Source organism: Anopheles aquasalis, chromosome 2 (genome assembly GCF_943734665.1).
Source record: "Anopheles aquasalis chromosome 2, idAnoAquaMG_Q_19, whole genome shotgun sequence".
NCBI classification, from domain to species: Eukaryota; Metazoa; Arthropoda; class Insecta; order Diptera; family Culicidae; genus Anopheles; species Anopheles aquasalis.
Genome location: NC_064877.1, coordinates 67,133,147 through 67,148,625, shown reverse-complemented (window position 1 = coordinate 67,148,625; position 15,479 = coordinate 67,133,147). Strand labels below are relative to the sequence as shown.

The following is a 15,479-nucleotide window of genomic DNA, read 5'->3' as shown; positions in this document are numbered from 1 at the left end:
ACAACACCACCAGCCGCAAGTGTCCCCCGCCAGCCATCCCGTGTAGTTCTCAGACTCGACAACGCGCGTTTCTGTGCAAAGAAACCAACGCCGTATCGCCTCGTATCGGTCGCGCCTACTGCCCGGTTGAGGAGAGTAAACGAAACGTACAAGCCAGCACCAGCAGCAGGGCAGGCTTCTGTCGATCGGAACCGATGCTCGGTGCGCGCAGTTCTCGCGCAAACCTAAACCGGACGAGACGTGGTCGTCGCGCTCTGTGTGCTCGCCATTGGCTTGGCGTTTCGTCGTCGGGTACGTCGCTGGTCTCACCGCTGCTATCGCTGGATTCTACCGTGGATCAGATTCGCCAAAGTGCGCTGACGGTGCATCGGTGACCGGCAGTGCAGTTTTCGGTTGCGAATTCTCGTGTCTCACGCCATGTGCAATGTATTTTTAGTAGCGCCGTACAAACCCGCTGCACTTGTAGCCCCGTCGAATTGGTGAATTTACAAACTTTCTTTTTGGCCGAAAGATTCTGGGCCACCTTGCGAAGATCTTTGTGGTGTCGGCCCTCATTGTCGGCCATCGCATTCTATCTCTCTTGCGCTCCGTGTAGTTTGTGTCCCCGGTGGTGGTGGTGGTGGTGGTGTTGTTGTGATGCTGTTGTGGCTTTCGAGGTGCGCTCGAGCGAGATCTTTAGGCCGCCCGCGAACAGTGAAGGAACAATATTGGCCTAATTGAATTAAGAGTTTGAAACGCCCTGACGCGTGAAGCGGCCCAGGGGTTGTGACTCTTTCGAGGGGGGATGTATTGTCGTGAGAATCAGGTGGGAGCCAGGGTCAGCATGGAGGGTGCCGATTTGGAGTATGTTATCTTCTGATAGCGCCTGGATGCACCCATCACTTGTGTAATCAATGCGACTATTTCCAAGGTCGGTTTTCTTTTTGCTCCAATGTTCTTCATTAACTCGATCAGGGGAGTATTGATGACCGTGATAAGCAAGATTCTCCGCTTCGTGCTACTTGGATTTGGTTCTTTGCATCGGTGAAAGTTCACTCGACCATGCCAGTCACTACCGGTGCCGGTGAATAATTCATCAGAATCGGCAAATGCAGCGAAGAACAGAGCGCATGGGAGAATGGGGTCGGCCAACCAGGCGGGTGATGTAAATGAGCTTCTTGCTTCTTGCAGCAAATGGTCGTGCAAAAACCTCGTGACTGGCGACGACGAGGTTCATATCAATCGACGATTGTCCATGATTCAGCGAACGAGGCGCCGGTCGTGATGATGACCTCGTTTTTGGCGAGTCCTAGAATTGGGTTCTACCCTCGGGATGTAAAGCAGACCGGCGCGGTCGCAAACGCAGTGTGTGATAGTGATACTTTCATGACCTACCACAACGCGCTAGCCCTATAGGGTTTGTTATCAGCTAGCGCTACAGAACTCGACTTTCTTCATCGACTTTGGCAAATGGGACCACCTTCGTCATCTGCAGAATCTGGAGCAGTAAGCACTCGCTGTGACCGTGTTGCGTTATCGTCTGCACACTGTACCACCGACGCCAATCACACGTAGCCCGACGATTACTATACCGCGTCAAAGGAATTCGACAGTGACCTTGAGTTGAACGTGAGGGATTCGATTTGCAAGCAGAGGTTGGTCCGGAAAGGTGGCCAAAAAGGTGGGAGCGTTGGCGGAAGACGGCCAGAACCGGTGGCTTCGTAAAGTGAGTAGACAAGGGCAAGCGGTGAGCCTCGGTTCAGCGACGAATTGTACGCTTCGCAGGTTCCAGCCATTGCTTCATCTTGCGCCCTGGTAAGCTTCACATCCGGCGCATCGCAGGATTGCATCGCCAAAAGCGCCAATTTGCTTGTCTCAACAGTGGCGTGCTGAAAAAAGATAAAGACATCCTGCTGCCACATGGTCGTGATCGGATTTTTTCGGAATGAAATATTCAATGTGCTGGCCGGTGGCGGTTTCTCTTCGTCTAGATGTGCAGTCGACTGCACACATCGAAATTGCCTGGCAGCCGGAAGATCGTTAACGTGGGGGTGAGGCCCTTTTGCAATCGACGGCACTCGGTTCACCAACCAAGCACAGTTCCGACCAAGCTGCCATCAGTCCGTGTCGCAACCGGGAAACCACATGTTGGAGAGCAAAAAAAGAAAAGAAAAAAAAGAAGCAGTCTGATAATCGTTCTATCAGTCTCACGGCCTCACGAAACGGCGGTAGCAGACCAACGCAGTAGAACGCGCGGAAGAATCCGATTTTAAATTAAAATTAATCTCAGATACAGGAAATGGACATAAAAGCTACGTCGACGACGGTTTGTCGCTCGATCCGCCAGCGCGGTTCCAAGATTCCGTTGCGTGACCCTTGGACCACACGAGCAGAGCGAGGTGCGTCCGCTATGGTGCTGCGGACCTGTTTAGCTACGTCGCGGCCACGGACTAACTAGGGGCTCGCGCGCATTTCGATTATAGCTTCGCACCACTTCCTTGTTCGGTGCCGGTAGTGGATATCAATCGCTCGCGCGGCTTACCCTAGCTGCCAGTCTCCCTTTTACTGGTGCACGAGATTAGCATTGGCGGTCCGGTAGAACGAGGTTGATAGTCTGTTTTTGGGGGCGAATGGAAGCTGCTACGTAGATCGCGCAGTTTTGGGAGTTTCCTGACCACAGCTTCCAACAGTGCGATCGAAGATGAACGAGATGAGGATTGAAGTGTGATGCGAAGATCGTGTCACTGGACCGTTTATAGTGTACCGATAATGATCCGTTAGTGATCAGCGAGGGCCCACGATCCGGTTGCGCCGCTGTAAGTGAAGGCATTTTCATCGGCGATTAGCTGGCGCTTTTGATCGGCATCCTGCCACTGGCCGGGCCTTGATGGTGACGGGCACCCAGAACTCGTTCTACCGTTGGGCTGGTGAGAGTTGGGCCTTTGTTGTCTAATGTTGTTGTCGCCAGTTGCGCAAACTCATTGGCAGTGGCGTGCTGCAACGTCGTTGACGCCGCGGAGTATCCCGCTCGGTTCCCAGCAACTTTGTTCTAGATGTAATTCCCGGGAACATGTAGCATGTGGCGGAAGCTATAATTTGGGGTACGGCGATGCCCGCAGGCTTCATTCGATGAATGATGGGAATGATGGGAATGATTCATTCGATTTAATGACTTTCAGAGGAGTAGACTAGCAGGATGGAAGTTCATTCTAGTAGAATATGTTAATACTTTAGGATCCCAGCTGTTTTCACCTCAGGTTCTAATCTATTCCACCAGGCGCATCGTTTAGACGTCTCAGACGTTTCCAGTGAATCCCCTGTACTAGCCAAGTGATGAACAATCCGTCCAGCAGCAGCAGCAACAGTTGCAGCAGTTCCAGCATACACAGTGCGCAGTACAAATGTGTTCTTCCAAGTCTATAAGTCAGCGGAACTGCTGGTAGTGTGCTGTCCCCCCGCCGTGTGGCACTCTGTGTGTTGTACAAAAATACATTTCGGTTGTTCGGTGCCCATTAACTTATTCGAATACACACCGGTGACATCGTTGTTATCGTGAGTCAGCAAGCTAGCAGCAAAGTTAAAACCCTAGATTAAGAGACACCACAACGCACATCGCAATGGATGTCTCCTTTGACAACATCACCTACACGGTGTCCGTCGGTAAACGAGGTAAGTTCTGACCGGAGCAACACAACCCAACTCCATCACATACATTAGCACACGGTCGCGGTCATTTCTGCAGGGGGCTTTATTCTCGTTTCTTGCACACTTAAGTTCCTCGAAAAAGTTTACCTTTTTGGTGGAGGATTAATTAGCTTAAGTGATTCTCAAATGGCTGGTCTGCCCCACCAGGGTCAATGCGATCATTTCGGTCACTCGCACACACGACTGCGTATACGCTAACGCCCCGATCTAAGGCCTCAATCTGTGTCCGCTTCTAAAGCCGCGCAGAGAATGAAGGCATCGTTGATGATGGATGTCTGTCATGGAGTTTCTTGTGGCGCGAGCGCACGCACGAGGTAAAGAAAGGCATTTTTGGCCACATCGTTTATGACCCCCACCACCACCGCTGATGGCCATAAAAGGTGTCGGTGAAGATTGCGAAAACGGATTGCGTGCCCGAGGAGGACGCTGGCCGGATGATTAATTAGGAAAGAGTGTCGGGAGGGGGCTTTCCCGTTTTTTCCGTTTTTGCCTTTTCGACGATCCGCAAACCGCGTTCTAGTTGGCTGTGTAATCGGTTATTTCGGGTTTCGGGAACCGGTTTCCCCTTTTCTTGCCAACAGCATGCCTCAGTCCTGGAGTTGCAAAAAAATACTCCGATGGTTCACGGGCCCTACAGCTTCAAACTTTGTATAGTGATTATGTAGAGTGATGATGGTGAGCTAACTCGAGCCTCCGGTCTGCGCTATCAAATGTTTTCAAAGACCTTTGTTGACCTGGAAGATTGCAGCTCATTTCGCTCACGTTCCGGAGCCTCGCGTTCCACGATGTTGGTACGATGCCGTAAAGGAGATGGCCGCGTGTTTGATTAGCACCAACTAAGACCCGATGATCGGTGACACCGGTGTCGGAGGAATGGCCATGAGTTGCTCGATGTGTCGAGCCGCTGCCGGTTCAGCGAGAATCATTTGATTCTCACGTTTAAGATGCCGATGGCCGTCGCGGTGGTGAAGCTATAAAACAGGTCGTCCTTACCGGAAGTTCTATAAATCTTTCTCATCTTCTCAGCATACCTTCAGCTCCATTCCATTCCGTAGCACCACCAAGCGTTAGAATGTCAAAGGGTAGGACACATTCGCACGATCGGTTGCCTCGTGTTGACGAGCATGTCATGCATCCCGCGCCGCTTCTTTTCGCAACCTTTTTCCATTTCCTGCCTGCCAAGGTGGATACGGTCGCGCTCTAAGCCACGTTGCCCTTCAGCTGAACATGTGATTAAATGAAAATTAAAAAGAAAAATCCGTTCCACCCTCGAGGTCACCTTCTGCTCAACGTATCTGCTCGCTACGGTGATGGCGAACGGTCGCCGAGGATCGCTCCGCAAAACAGAATCCATCTTATAGCGAATCAATTAGTGTGAGGGTTTATAGGTAGTGGGATTAAGCGCATGCGCAAGCGATCGCCACACCGTTCGAGTTGATCTCTCCCCACGATGCTGTTCGTCCTTGAAAGGCCAACGCGATGATTCAGTCGAGCCCAGCCGAGAGCCAATCACTCACCGCTGCCACCCTACTCGGTCACCGCGTGCGGTCATGTGTGCGTTCCAAGCCACTGGTTCATCGCACCTTTATCCGATATACTGCGGTGATACAGCAGGGGATGGAGGTGCGCGGATTTGCGCGAACGAACCGGAGACCGGTGGCAACATACAAACAACGCCGGAGTGGGCACGTCGTCCTTCAAGCCGGATGGTTGCGGCTTGGTGGCATTTCCGAAAACATTGTTGATCCGGGCGGGCGTGAGGCCGAGCGAGAGAGGGAGCAGGGTGCTATTGGGGGGCCAGCTGGCTGGCTGGCTCGCTGGGAACTTGAACTTGAAGTTCGCCACGGTTACGGCGAGTGAGTCGCCGATGGTGGTGCGTGCTCGTAACTGGCAACACATCGCACCGGACAGCGTCAAGGCACGCTCATGGCGACGGTGGTGGCGTTGGCGGCGATGGGGAAACGGTTTTCAATGCCAAGGTCAGCCGGACGGACCCGTAGATAGCGTACCGTGTTGCTGGATCGTGCTGGATCTATGCAGGGAGGAAAGAGTGAAGAAATGCAGACCAAACCAGAAACGGTGATCGGTCGGCGCGTGGAGCCGGTGGAGGCTCGCGCCGTTTGCAGCAGCACGCGTTGGTTTATGCGCGCAAGTAACGGCTGTTGTAGGGGTTGGGACCATGGGGAACGGGTCTTAAGCTTGGAATGTTTACTTTACTCTGCTGGCCTTCGGAGGGGAAGGACTTTATATCAAGCGGCCCACAGCTGTGTGGGCTCTAGCAGAAAGCATCGTAAATTGCAGATGCCGTTTGTGATTGTAGTGAATGAGGTAGTAAAAGTCTAGTAAACTTGGGTTAATGATAGTGAGTAGCTAATGAGGTTTGCTAAAATAGTGTTTGGAAACATGATGGTTTTTTGCTTTCGATGCCGATTTAAGATCGAAAATTAATGGTTTTAGTAACTACTTAATGATATGCTGAATTACAACTTCTTAACTGCTGTAACCTGTGTTAGTAAATCAATTGGAAGCAGTTATCTGTGGTTAATGATGACAAATGTAATCTGAACGTGATAAGTAAAAGTACATGACGCAAAATTGTCTAAACAATTTCAAATTACTCCTCGTATTCTAATTCAATCATTTTTTATCTCAACAACCGGCTAATAATTCCGTGTTAATGATTCGCTTTTGCTTGTTTGCACATACGGAAAAGGAATACGGAATCGTTTGGACGTAAATCAATAGAACTAGTCGTGGAGACCATTAAACGAGTTACAGACTGTGTTGGCAGGTGGATTGATAATTCAATGAATTTATTAATATAGATTCTGTGCACTGAGATCAAGGCTACACATCGCAGGCGTGGAACAGGAGTGGAAACATTTCATACGTCATCGTTGGATTGTGAGCCACCTCGTTGTTTTGCTAACACAGGAAATTGAGAGTGTTTGTTTATAATATTTACAAGGCTGAATAGTGTTGTACTGTGTGCTCGTTAGACTGTTAAAGCTAAATCACAAAAAACCAATTCCACTACCAGATTTTCATGTCTTTTATCGATTCAATTCAAGTAAAACTGCATGGAAAATAATACATAATTTGGTTGTCATAAAAAAACGAATAAAAGACCCTCAATTTAAAGGAAGAAAGACCCTCAATTAGTCTTGAAACAAACACACAGGACGGCACAAAAACAGACACTTTGTACGAACGGTGCTCCCGTTACCTGCCGCGCCGGACCGTGTTCGCCACATTGCCTCCGGCGATGCGCTCGCAGATGCGTTACGGCATCCGCGGCGAGTGGCAACCGGTTGGTTGACCTCTCATCTCCTGCGGCACCATGCTGTGCACTTGACCGAGTAAGCGTGAGGCCTCCTAATTGGCTACCGGTTTCGACCTTAGGTCAAGGAAGCTGAGTCAGCTGGCTTATGCTGCTGTTGCTGCTGCTGCTATGGGCGGTGCCATTAGAGAATCGGTCGAGGAGCGCACTCGAAGGTATGTCTCTGGCCAGCGGCAGACGCCCAAGTTCAATTAAGAGGCCGAATTCATCAAGTGACCATCGTCAATCGTCGTCGACGTGAGGTCCTTCGCGCGAGATTGAGGTTTCTAGAGCAAGCCCTCAATCAGGGCCAACCGTAACGCCTCAAAGGCTCAACGGGCTTACCGCATTATGCGGGACACATTTCGGGCCAGCTGGTGACAGGCGGTTTAACCGGCTCGATTAACCATTTCGGGGAAGGCGCCAATGGACCAGAACTAAAATGGAATGAGAAAAAAAAACTCCCAATCATTCGTCCTGCCCTGCCATGACCGATCGGTTGCGATCGGTTCGGTTGATTGATCAAGGAAATCAATTGATCAACCGGTAGCTCTCTCTCTCTCAGTGGCCGGTCTGTGGCTAGTCTTGTGAGAGTGTAACCGCGAGGCAAATGCGATCGAAGATCGCGGTGAGTAAGATTGCGGTCTGTCGTCAGAAGTCTGTGTCTATTTGCACAGAACATTTGGAACATTCGAATGGTTACGCTACGCTGTCAACAACAACTACCCCCCTGGTTCCGAGACCGTGACAGCAGCATGGTAACAGCATGTAGTACCGCAATGACCGATGCGAAACTTCCGAATTCCGTACAAAGCGCCGAAAAGTCCCCGCGTGAACACGCGGATGACGCAGAATCGCCGGAATGTGTTTGGATTGGGGCGTGTTGTTTTCTTTCGATTTCACGTTACCGCAATCGGAATCCAGCGAATTCAATCGACGATATCACAAGAACAACCAAGACATCGGCGAGTGGTGACTGTTTTTTTTTTATAGTTGAGGATCAGGGATAAACAAAACCCAGCGAACCACAATGTAAACAACGAGGGGAGACGGAGTCGGTTTGGATGCTGTATAACCAAACAGCAAAACAACTTCCCTCGTTGGCTATTCGGATTTTTTTTCTTCTTTATTTTTGTGTTCGCCAAATATTCGCCGAGCCGCTAACGGTGGTTTTTCGAGGGGGGAGAGTGGATCGTTTCGTAGATTCGCGAAGCAGGTTTCGCTAGCCCGGGCAACAGGAAGCAGCATTCGAGTGTCAGGGGCGGCCAAGAAGTTTCCAGCAATCCAGCTCCAGCTCCAGCTCGACGGCGCTCGAGTGCCTATCTACCGGTTTGTGACCAGAGACAATTAACAATCGTTGTGGGCTGCTGGGATGGAAATGCGGGCCGAGGAATAGAAGACGCTAGACGTTCGTTGCTTAGCTACTAGCAGCTAACTCGTCGAGGGTCGCCTTGGCTGAGGCGAACGCGTGTCACCGGCGTTCGGTCAATATTTGCCAATCATTCGCTGGCATTTGTCGAAATCACTGTTGACGAAGCATCGAAGGGAGGATGGGGTTGGTGGGCGGTGGGTGATGTGTTTATGCTGCTACCAGCCGTCTCATCCGAGTTGTGCAAGTTTCGCTTTCTTCATACTGGACAGTACAAACACGCGGTAACATGCGGTTGACTCATAGGTCACGCATGAAATTCAATTAAGGTACGAGTGCTTGCACGATCAATGAACAGTGACAGCAACAGCACACAACAGACACAGGCCACTAGTACTGTACTGGATTGGATCTTCAAGAACGATTGAATAGACCGTGACACGAGCAGTCCACTCGAGTGAAGTGATTCTTAACGGTCTCGGTCGATTAGATCGCCAGGTATATCGTTCAAGTGTATGTTTGATTAATTTTAAACCGATAAAAGCCGAAACAGGACATGGAAATCGATGAGTTCTATCGGACCGACAGAGCGTCATCACGAATTCGATGCGGAGGGGACTTCAAATTGACAATAGATTCAACGGTCCTTTCGATGCTCTTTCGATTAGGGTAAATGCAAATGTTTTACACGAATGCAGTTATTGGAATGGATGGAGAAAGGTTGTAGAAGAGCAGCGCGGCTTTTTGATGAACCAATGTTACCACCATTCTATCTTCATTTACAAACGGGAATCGACCGTCGATTACGTGAGGGGAATGATACAAAAGCTCTGCGGGGACGAGCAACCTTGACATATTTACGATCAGCGACCAAATGCGTAAAGCGCGAGTTCGCAAGGCGTATCATATTTTCGAGCGGGCACGTGTAGGGAACGTGATGAATAATAATTTGCTACTTGCTCTTCTGGATGGTTCGGAACGGGAAAAGGAAGAGGGTTCAAACTTCGCATAACTCTTCGGTGCTGTCGATGGTTGTCAGTGCTCTTTTGGTGGTAAAATGCTTGAGCATGGAGATCTGCGCGATGCAACGGATCACTGAAATTGAATTGATGCAGCAATTAGTATTGTAATGCCGATGTTTTATTTTATCCATAAATCAATGAAGCAAAGCTGAGAAGGGGCTATTTCTGTGTTCCTGTGAGCACAGTGTCCATCACATTGCTCTTCCCTAGCCACAATTAAACTGGACCGAGCGAACTCACCACCTGCAGCAACAGCTGCAGGGCTACCGGAAGAGTTGATGATCATCACCGCAAGTTTGTTGTAGATCGACCATAGTAGTTAAGGTCAGTGTTACGGTATCGGCACGAAACGCGACACCGGAACAGTGACGCCTGATAACAGTACGCCTGCTGCGGCTACCGGATGACACGGAAATAGCTTTTGCGTATTTGATCATCACCTGTTGCCGGAAATTGACCGTAGGGACATTGGAACGGTGAAGCTCCACACTGCATCTAGTATAAAAAGCGAATATTTAAGGTGTTTCATAGCGCATTCGTTCCGCTCGAATACGCGGGACCAGTACGTGGAGTATCTCCGCATGTTCCATCTTCTATTCAGTTTTAGTTTGAAGCGTAAAACACGATGAAGTGTCGAGGTGTTCTGGTGCCGTTGCTGCTGCTTGGCAGCATCCTATTGGGTGAAGTATGTGTCATCAGTTGATCAGTGCATTGGAAGGACGCTTGTTGGATTGAAAGTTCTTTAAAATTCTATCACACAGAATGTCGACGGTTTCTCGGTGCGACCAAGGAGAGACCTTGCCGAGCAGGCCATGGGAGCAGTGATGCAGGGCGCTGCCAAGATAAAAGAAGCACTCGATCACGGTGTTAGTCTGAAATCGGAAGGAAAGCGATCAATCGGTTAGTTGCTCCCAGTGCAGACAGGAAACATCACTACGGACCTCTGTAATCACTTGCCATTGGCCCGTTTTTGTAGATATCTTTGGTTTCAAGTTTGGCACCAACACTGGCGTCAATACCGGCTTTGGAGATGCGGCCAATTCGGGTGCCTCGGAGAATACGGACGATCTGGTACGGCGTCGCCGTTCGCTGGATGTTCTGAGTGCGGCGCGCGCCGCTAGCCTCATGCCCCAGTCACCGTTCGGTACGAACGTGAACATCGTCAAAGTCAGTTCCGTCTCGAATGTGAACAATTTTGGCGAGCTACCCCCGGTGGAGAGTGTAGAAGCGACCGCAACCACAACGGCCGCATCCGCTGCGAGGCGCAAACGTTCACCGGATCTGCTGCAAGTGGGTAACTACGAGAAGAAGTCCTTTACCCTGGACAGTGAAACATCCGGTGGGAAGACTCGGAAAACGCATGAAGCACTGGAATCGATCCGTGGCTCGAACCGCGTCTTGCTGAAGGCGTTCCAGCGTAGCAAGCGAGCTCCACAGACGACGGACAATGAGGAGGACGGAGAGAGCTCCACCGATCAGGGACCACCGAAGGGAAGACCACGTGGATCACAGGGTGGGCGGCCAAGGGGACCACCGCCGGGTGGATGCCGTGGTCCACCACGTGGTCCACCACCGGAAGAGGATGATGATGCAACTACCACGACAACGGCAAGCCGTCGCAAGCGTGACATCAGCCACAGTGCACAGAGCGATGGAAAGCGCCCTAAGCGATCACCTGCCCCTTGCCGTGGTGGTGGAAAAGGACCCCGAACAACGGTCGCACCGGATGCAGAGGTACGAAGGAAGCGATCGGCTACTGGCCACCCCAGCATGGAGAGCGCTGATTACAGTGAGGAAAGTGAATCGGTCGAGACGAAGGTTGGCACTTCGGCACTCAGTCCAGAGGGTCTGGAGCGGCGCAAACGACTGGTTGATTTCGGTGGTGATGGTGGTGGCGGTGCTGGAGGAAAAATTGGAAGCTGGTTCGAGCAGATGGCCACCGTGTTTATGGAAACGGTTGGTAAGGTTGTGGCTGCCACGAAGAATGCATTCGGCGGAGGTGGCCAACAACAACAACAACAAGGGTCGTAACGTGCCGCACGGAGAGTCTGTGAGTTGGTGTGATTTTGGCTGACAGCATCGCCCCTTTAACTGATCCCTTCTGAACCGCCGTGGTGCAAGTGCAATAAAGTAATCCGACGGGCACCGTCATCAGGATGTGACTGCATTAATGACCGGCGTATGATAATCATTTGGCGCATTCCCGACCGACGATTGCGTGGCGTGCGCGAATCGTGCTTAACGAGCACGGCAGTTTGATTGAAACAAACAGATAGAAGCTGGTAAAAGTTATAATTAGCACGTCAGCAACTCGTACAAATGGGATGGGAAATTATGAGGCCCCCCCGCCCCCCATTCCCTTATGCTGATCGGACCGGGAAAGCCAAACTGGACAAAGGCGCCGTACCGCCTTTTGGGAAAACAAATGAAAACTTATCTTCTCACCGGTCAATAATGTTTGTTCGTCGGGCAACGTGTGTAAGGGACTTTGTATTCACCTCCGCGCCGGTGTACGCCACGTGCCACCAAGAACGCGGGGGGAACTTGGCGAACGTTTGCTTGTCTGCCTAATTATTCCATGAATATTTATTTCTTTTGCCACTGAAATACGTTAATGGACACTGGCTCAAAGTTTCCAGACCCTTTGACCTGTGCCTGTGGAACTGCAGTGAGCTGGGCCTACTAAGCAAAATGGCGGTTAAGCTTTGAATCCAACGCCACGGCAACTACGATCAATCGAATTCGTCTCTTTCCGGGCCACATCACTTTACCGATGATTAGTATTAAAAACGACCGGAGCTGATGATTCAATAGCGCCAAGAACACGTCGTAAAAGACCACCTGGGTCCACCTGGGGGACCTGTTTACCTCAGCCCAACCGGTTGACCGACCGTCGCGTCATGTCGTCAACGTCATCGTGACGGAGGAGGAGGAGGAGGAGGGCTCTTGGAGACAAGTGTTTCACGCCCAGTTCCGCCTACAAGATGCAATTCCTTATGACCGTTGGCGGCTATCACAGCGCTCTGATTTGATTAGAAGTACGCGCAATTCTCCACGCCGCGTCACTAGCCTGTCATGGCAAGGGGGCCACGCAATTGCATTTGCGCCACCTCGCACGGCCGGGAGGCGTGCTAAAGTGCTGCAAGTGTACCATGCTCGACAATGCGCCATTCAGATTGGAGCGTCACTATTGTCACTGCAGTATCGCGGAGTATCCGCTTAGTCACCGTCGGTGACAGCAGCAGTTACAAGAGCAGTGAGCGGTCGCTTCTAATGAGCTGACGGTGCGTGACATCGGAAGTTCGTTCGTCTCGCAACGGAACGACACCTTCGTTGAGTTGAGTAGTGTCCTTCTCGGGGTCGGTGAAGGAAACGTGGGTCATCGGCCACGTGCGGTGCGTACGCCGTGAACGTGACGTTCTTCTCGTGAGCAGCCGCGCCACGGTCTCCCGATATAGAGCGAAGCGCTCATTAGCGCCTTCGTGTTACTACGACGTCGATCGGTACCGTCGTCTGCCTTTGCGTTGCGTTGATAATGAGGAGATGTTTTCCCAGTTTGGGTGGTGGCGTCGTTTGTTGTTTTTGTTCCGGTTTTTTTTTATCCAGCTCGATTCGATTGTATTATGTGATCAATAAGCCATGAGAAGCCAAGGAATTCGCCATTGTCTAGTTGATGTGTGGAGGCGAGCTGGACACAGCACAATTTAATTGCAATTATCTGTTGCACCTGCACGACAAACGCCGATAAGGTGAGGTGGCAAATTAAATGCTAACTTTAGACTATCCGTTCCATTTCGCTAACGATGTTTGATGCATTTGCACTCCGTTGGCGCCATCATTAGGAAAGAAATCAAGGAAGAAGTCCTATTCTTGTCGCACGATAATAGTATAGTGACCTTTCTAGTAAGAAGAAATCTTAGTAGAATCCCCTCCCGACCATACACCGGTCCCCAAATGTCAAGGCATCATTTCCATATAGCTTCTGAGGTAATGACTAATGAATGTATGATTTATGAGTCTCAGCTTCTGGGTAAATGATTTCTGCTAGTGCGATACTTAAACGACTACCTTGTCCGATGGCCGGACGGTGCCCATGACATGTGCATCATCATTGCGAGTAGTATCATTGCATTTGAATAATCCTTCCAACCAGCTCCGGTTCGATCGTCGTTCGGTTTTGATCTTTTTGACCCTCCCCAGATCCGTCATCGAGTGGCGGAAGTCGTACGTAAGCAATTCACTAAGCAACGACGTGTGTCCAAACCATCAAAGGGCGCTACATAATGAATGATAGCCAGTGATTTGTTCGTCAGTCGTTTGTAAAGCCTCCAACAAGGCACGTCACTTAGGAATTGAGACAAATGGACGACGATGACTGATGGTACGGTGCACGGAGTGGGCGCATGTAATATATTTATTTGCATCCTCGAGTGCATTGGATGCAGCACGCACAGCGAAACACATTAGGCCTACCGACAGCCTGGCAGCATCTGAGAAAGAACTTGAGTGAGAAAATATGCCCAGTAAGTCACTTTTGGGGCCCAGAATATTGGCCAGCACAATTCAATTAAAAGCACCCTTCGCCACCAAGCACCATGCCAGCACCAAGAGCTCGTCAGCAGAATTCATTATAGGTCAGCAAAAGGACGATAGAACGGCTCGTAACCATGCTAGACACAATCGGAAACGAGCGTGAAGGATGTGTGAAGCTCGTAACACCTTCCAAGAGAGGGCTTACGGCTTGGGTACCGACGTAAAGCCAGCCTGGCCTGGAGTGGTTTAATCATGAGCTCCAGTAACAGTAAGGCAAGTTGGCAAACTGTTAGTGTAGTGGCCACTCCTGACGCCTGGGGCTTCCAGTATCTACCGATTATTAACGAGAACTTGGGTACGATGATGGATAGACGATGTGTCAAAAATGCAGAGAGTGAACCAGATTCCGACAAGAGGAAAGTCTTTCTTCCTCCTCTCGGAGGGTGGTAGCTCGTTAGTGTAGTGTTTAAGTAGTAAACTGCTTGGTAGAACATGAAACTCACCATAGCAGAGAGCCTTGCGATAAATTCGATGCATTAATTTTGGAATCGTACGTTTTTCGAAGAGGGAATAATATTTTCAAAATTTTCATCTCAAATTCATATCCTCGAAGAGAAGCAGTTACTGGTTTCTTTTGATGGATATTTTCTAATGTTTGTTAAATTCCGCATAAAACCTTCCTTTTTCATGGCCCTGCTTATGTGGGCCCACTGGATTGTGCGGTCAAGTGTCATCGAAATGCAGCGCGATGCTGCAATCTTTCCGGTGCATTCACGTCCACAAACACGCCACACTACTGCATTCCCATCTGTTGCACCGGATGATGTGTGATGGGCAAGAGTCGCTCGTTCGCTCGCTCGCTCGCTCGAGTGGAAGATGCAAATGGACCGCTGAAGGTGCTACACTTGCGGCGGAGCAGCCTGGTCTGGTGGCCAGATCCTTCAGCTTCGAGTGTGAACTGTTGAAGTGCACTGTGGCCAGGTCCGGATCCGGTTTCAATGGTGCGAAGTGTTAATTGTTGGCCTCGGAAATGCTCAATCCATGTTTGTCAGCATTCAAGCCGGACCGACCCGACCTACGCTTGATTAGCATTGAGTGCCGCTCGAGGATGCGTTCCGGAACGGAAGTGCATCGAGCAATGGATGAAGGACGGTGTGTACACAGCGCTGCTTACAGAGGCACCACTAGCACGGTGCATTGCAGGAGATCACGAGGTCAGGGAGCATGGCGAGTGGGAGCAATTAACATTCCGGCCCCATTTCTGAAGGGAATCGCGCCACGCACTGCTCGGGGTCGTGTGTACATTCCGTCGTTCGCGTCTTGTGCTAGTGATCTCGCTAATGAATTCCGTCATCCCGTGTCCTTCTTCCATCCCAAACAGAGAAAAAACATGTCCTTAACGGCGTCTCGGGACGGTTCGGGTCCGGTGAGCTGACCGGCATCATGGGCCCGTCCGGGGCCGGCAAATCGTCCCTGCTTAACATCCTCACCGGTTACATGTAAGCACGAGCCCGGCTGGTGGCCATCCGATTTGATTACGTAAAATGCGCCA

The 15,479-nt window shown here is 50.6% G+C and overlaps 1 protein-coding gene across 4 annotated transcripts in view; it reads left to right on the top strand.

Annotated features, from left to right (window-relative positions):
• Nucleotides 1-216: 216 nt before the first annotated feature.
• Nucleotides 217-15,479, top strand: part of LOC126572970 (ATP-binding cassette sub-family G member 1) — an 18,640-nt gene continuing 3,377 nt past the window's right edge. The window contains exons 1-3 of one of the 4 annotated variants that reach the window (XM_050232716.1): nucleotides 217-291; nucleotides 3,257-3,648; nucleotides 15,309-15,426. In XM_050232716.1, coding sequence (XP_050088673.1) covers nucleotides 3,597-3,648; nucleotides 15,309-15,426 — 170 coding nt within the window. In that variant the 5' untranslated portion in view covers nucleotides 217-291; nucleotides 3,257-3,596. Of the gene's footprint in view, nucleotides 292-1,412; nucleotides 1,795-3,236; nucleotides 3,649-15,308; nucleotides 15,427-15,479 lie in introns of those variants that run through there. The other 3 variants (XM_050232719.1, XM_050232718.1, XM_050232715.1) reach the window with 3 other exon arrangements.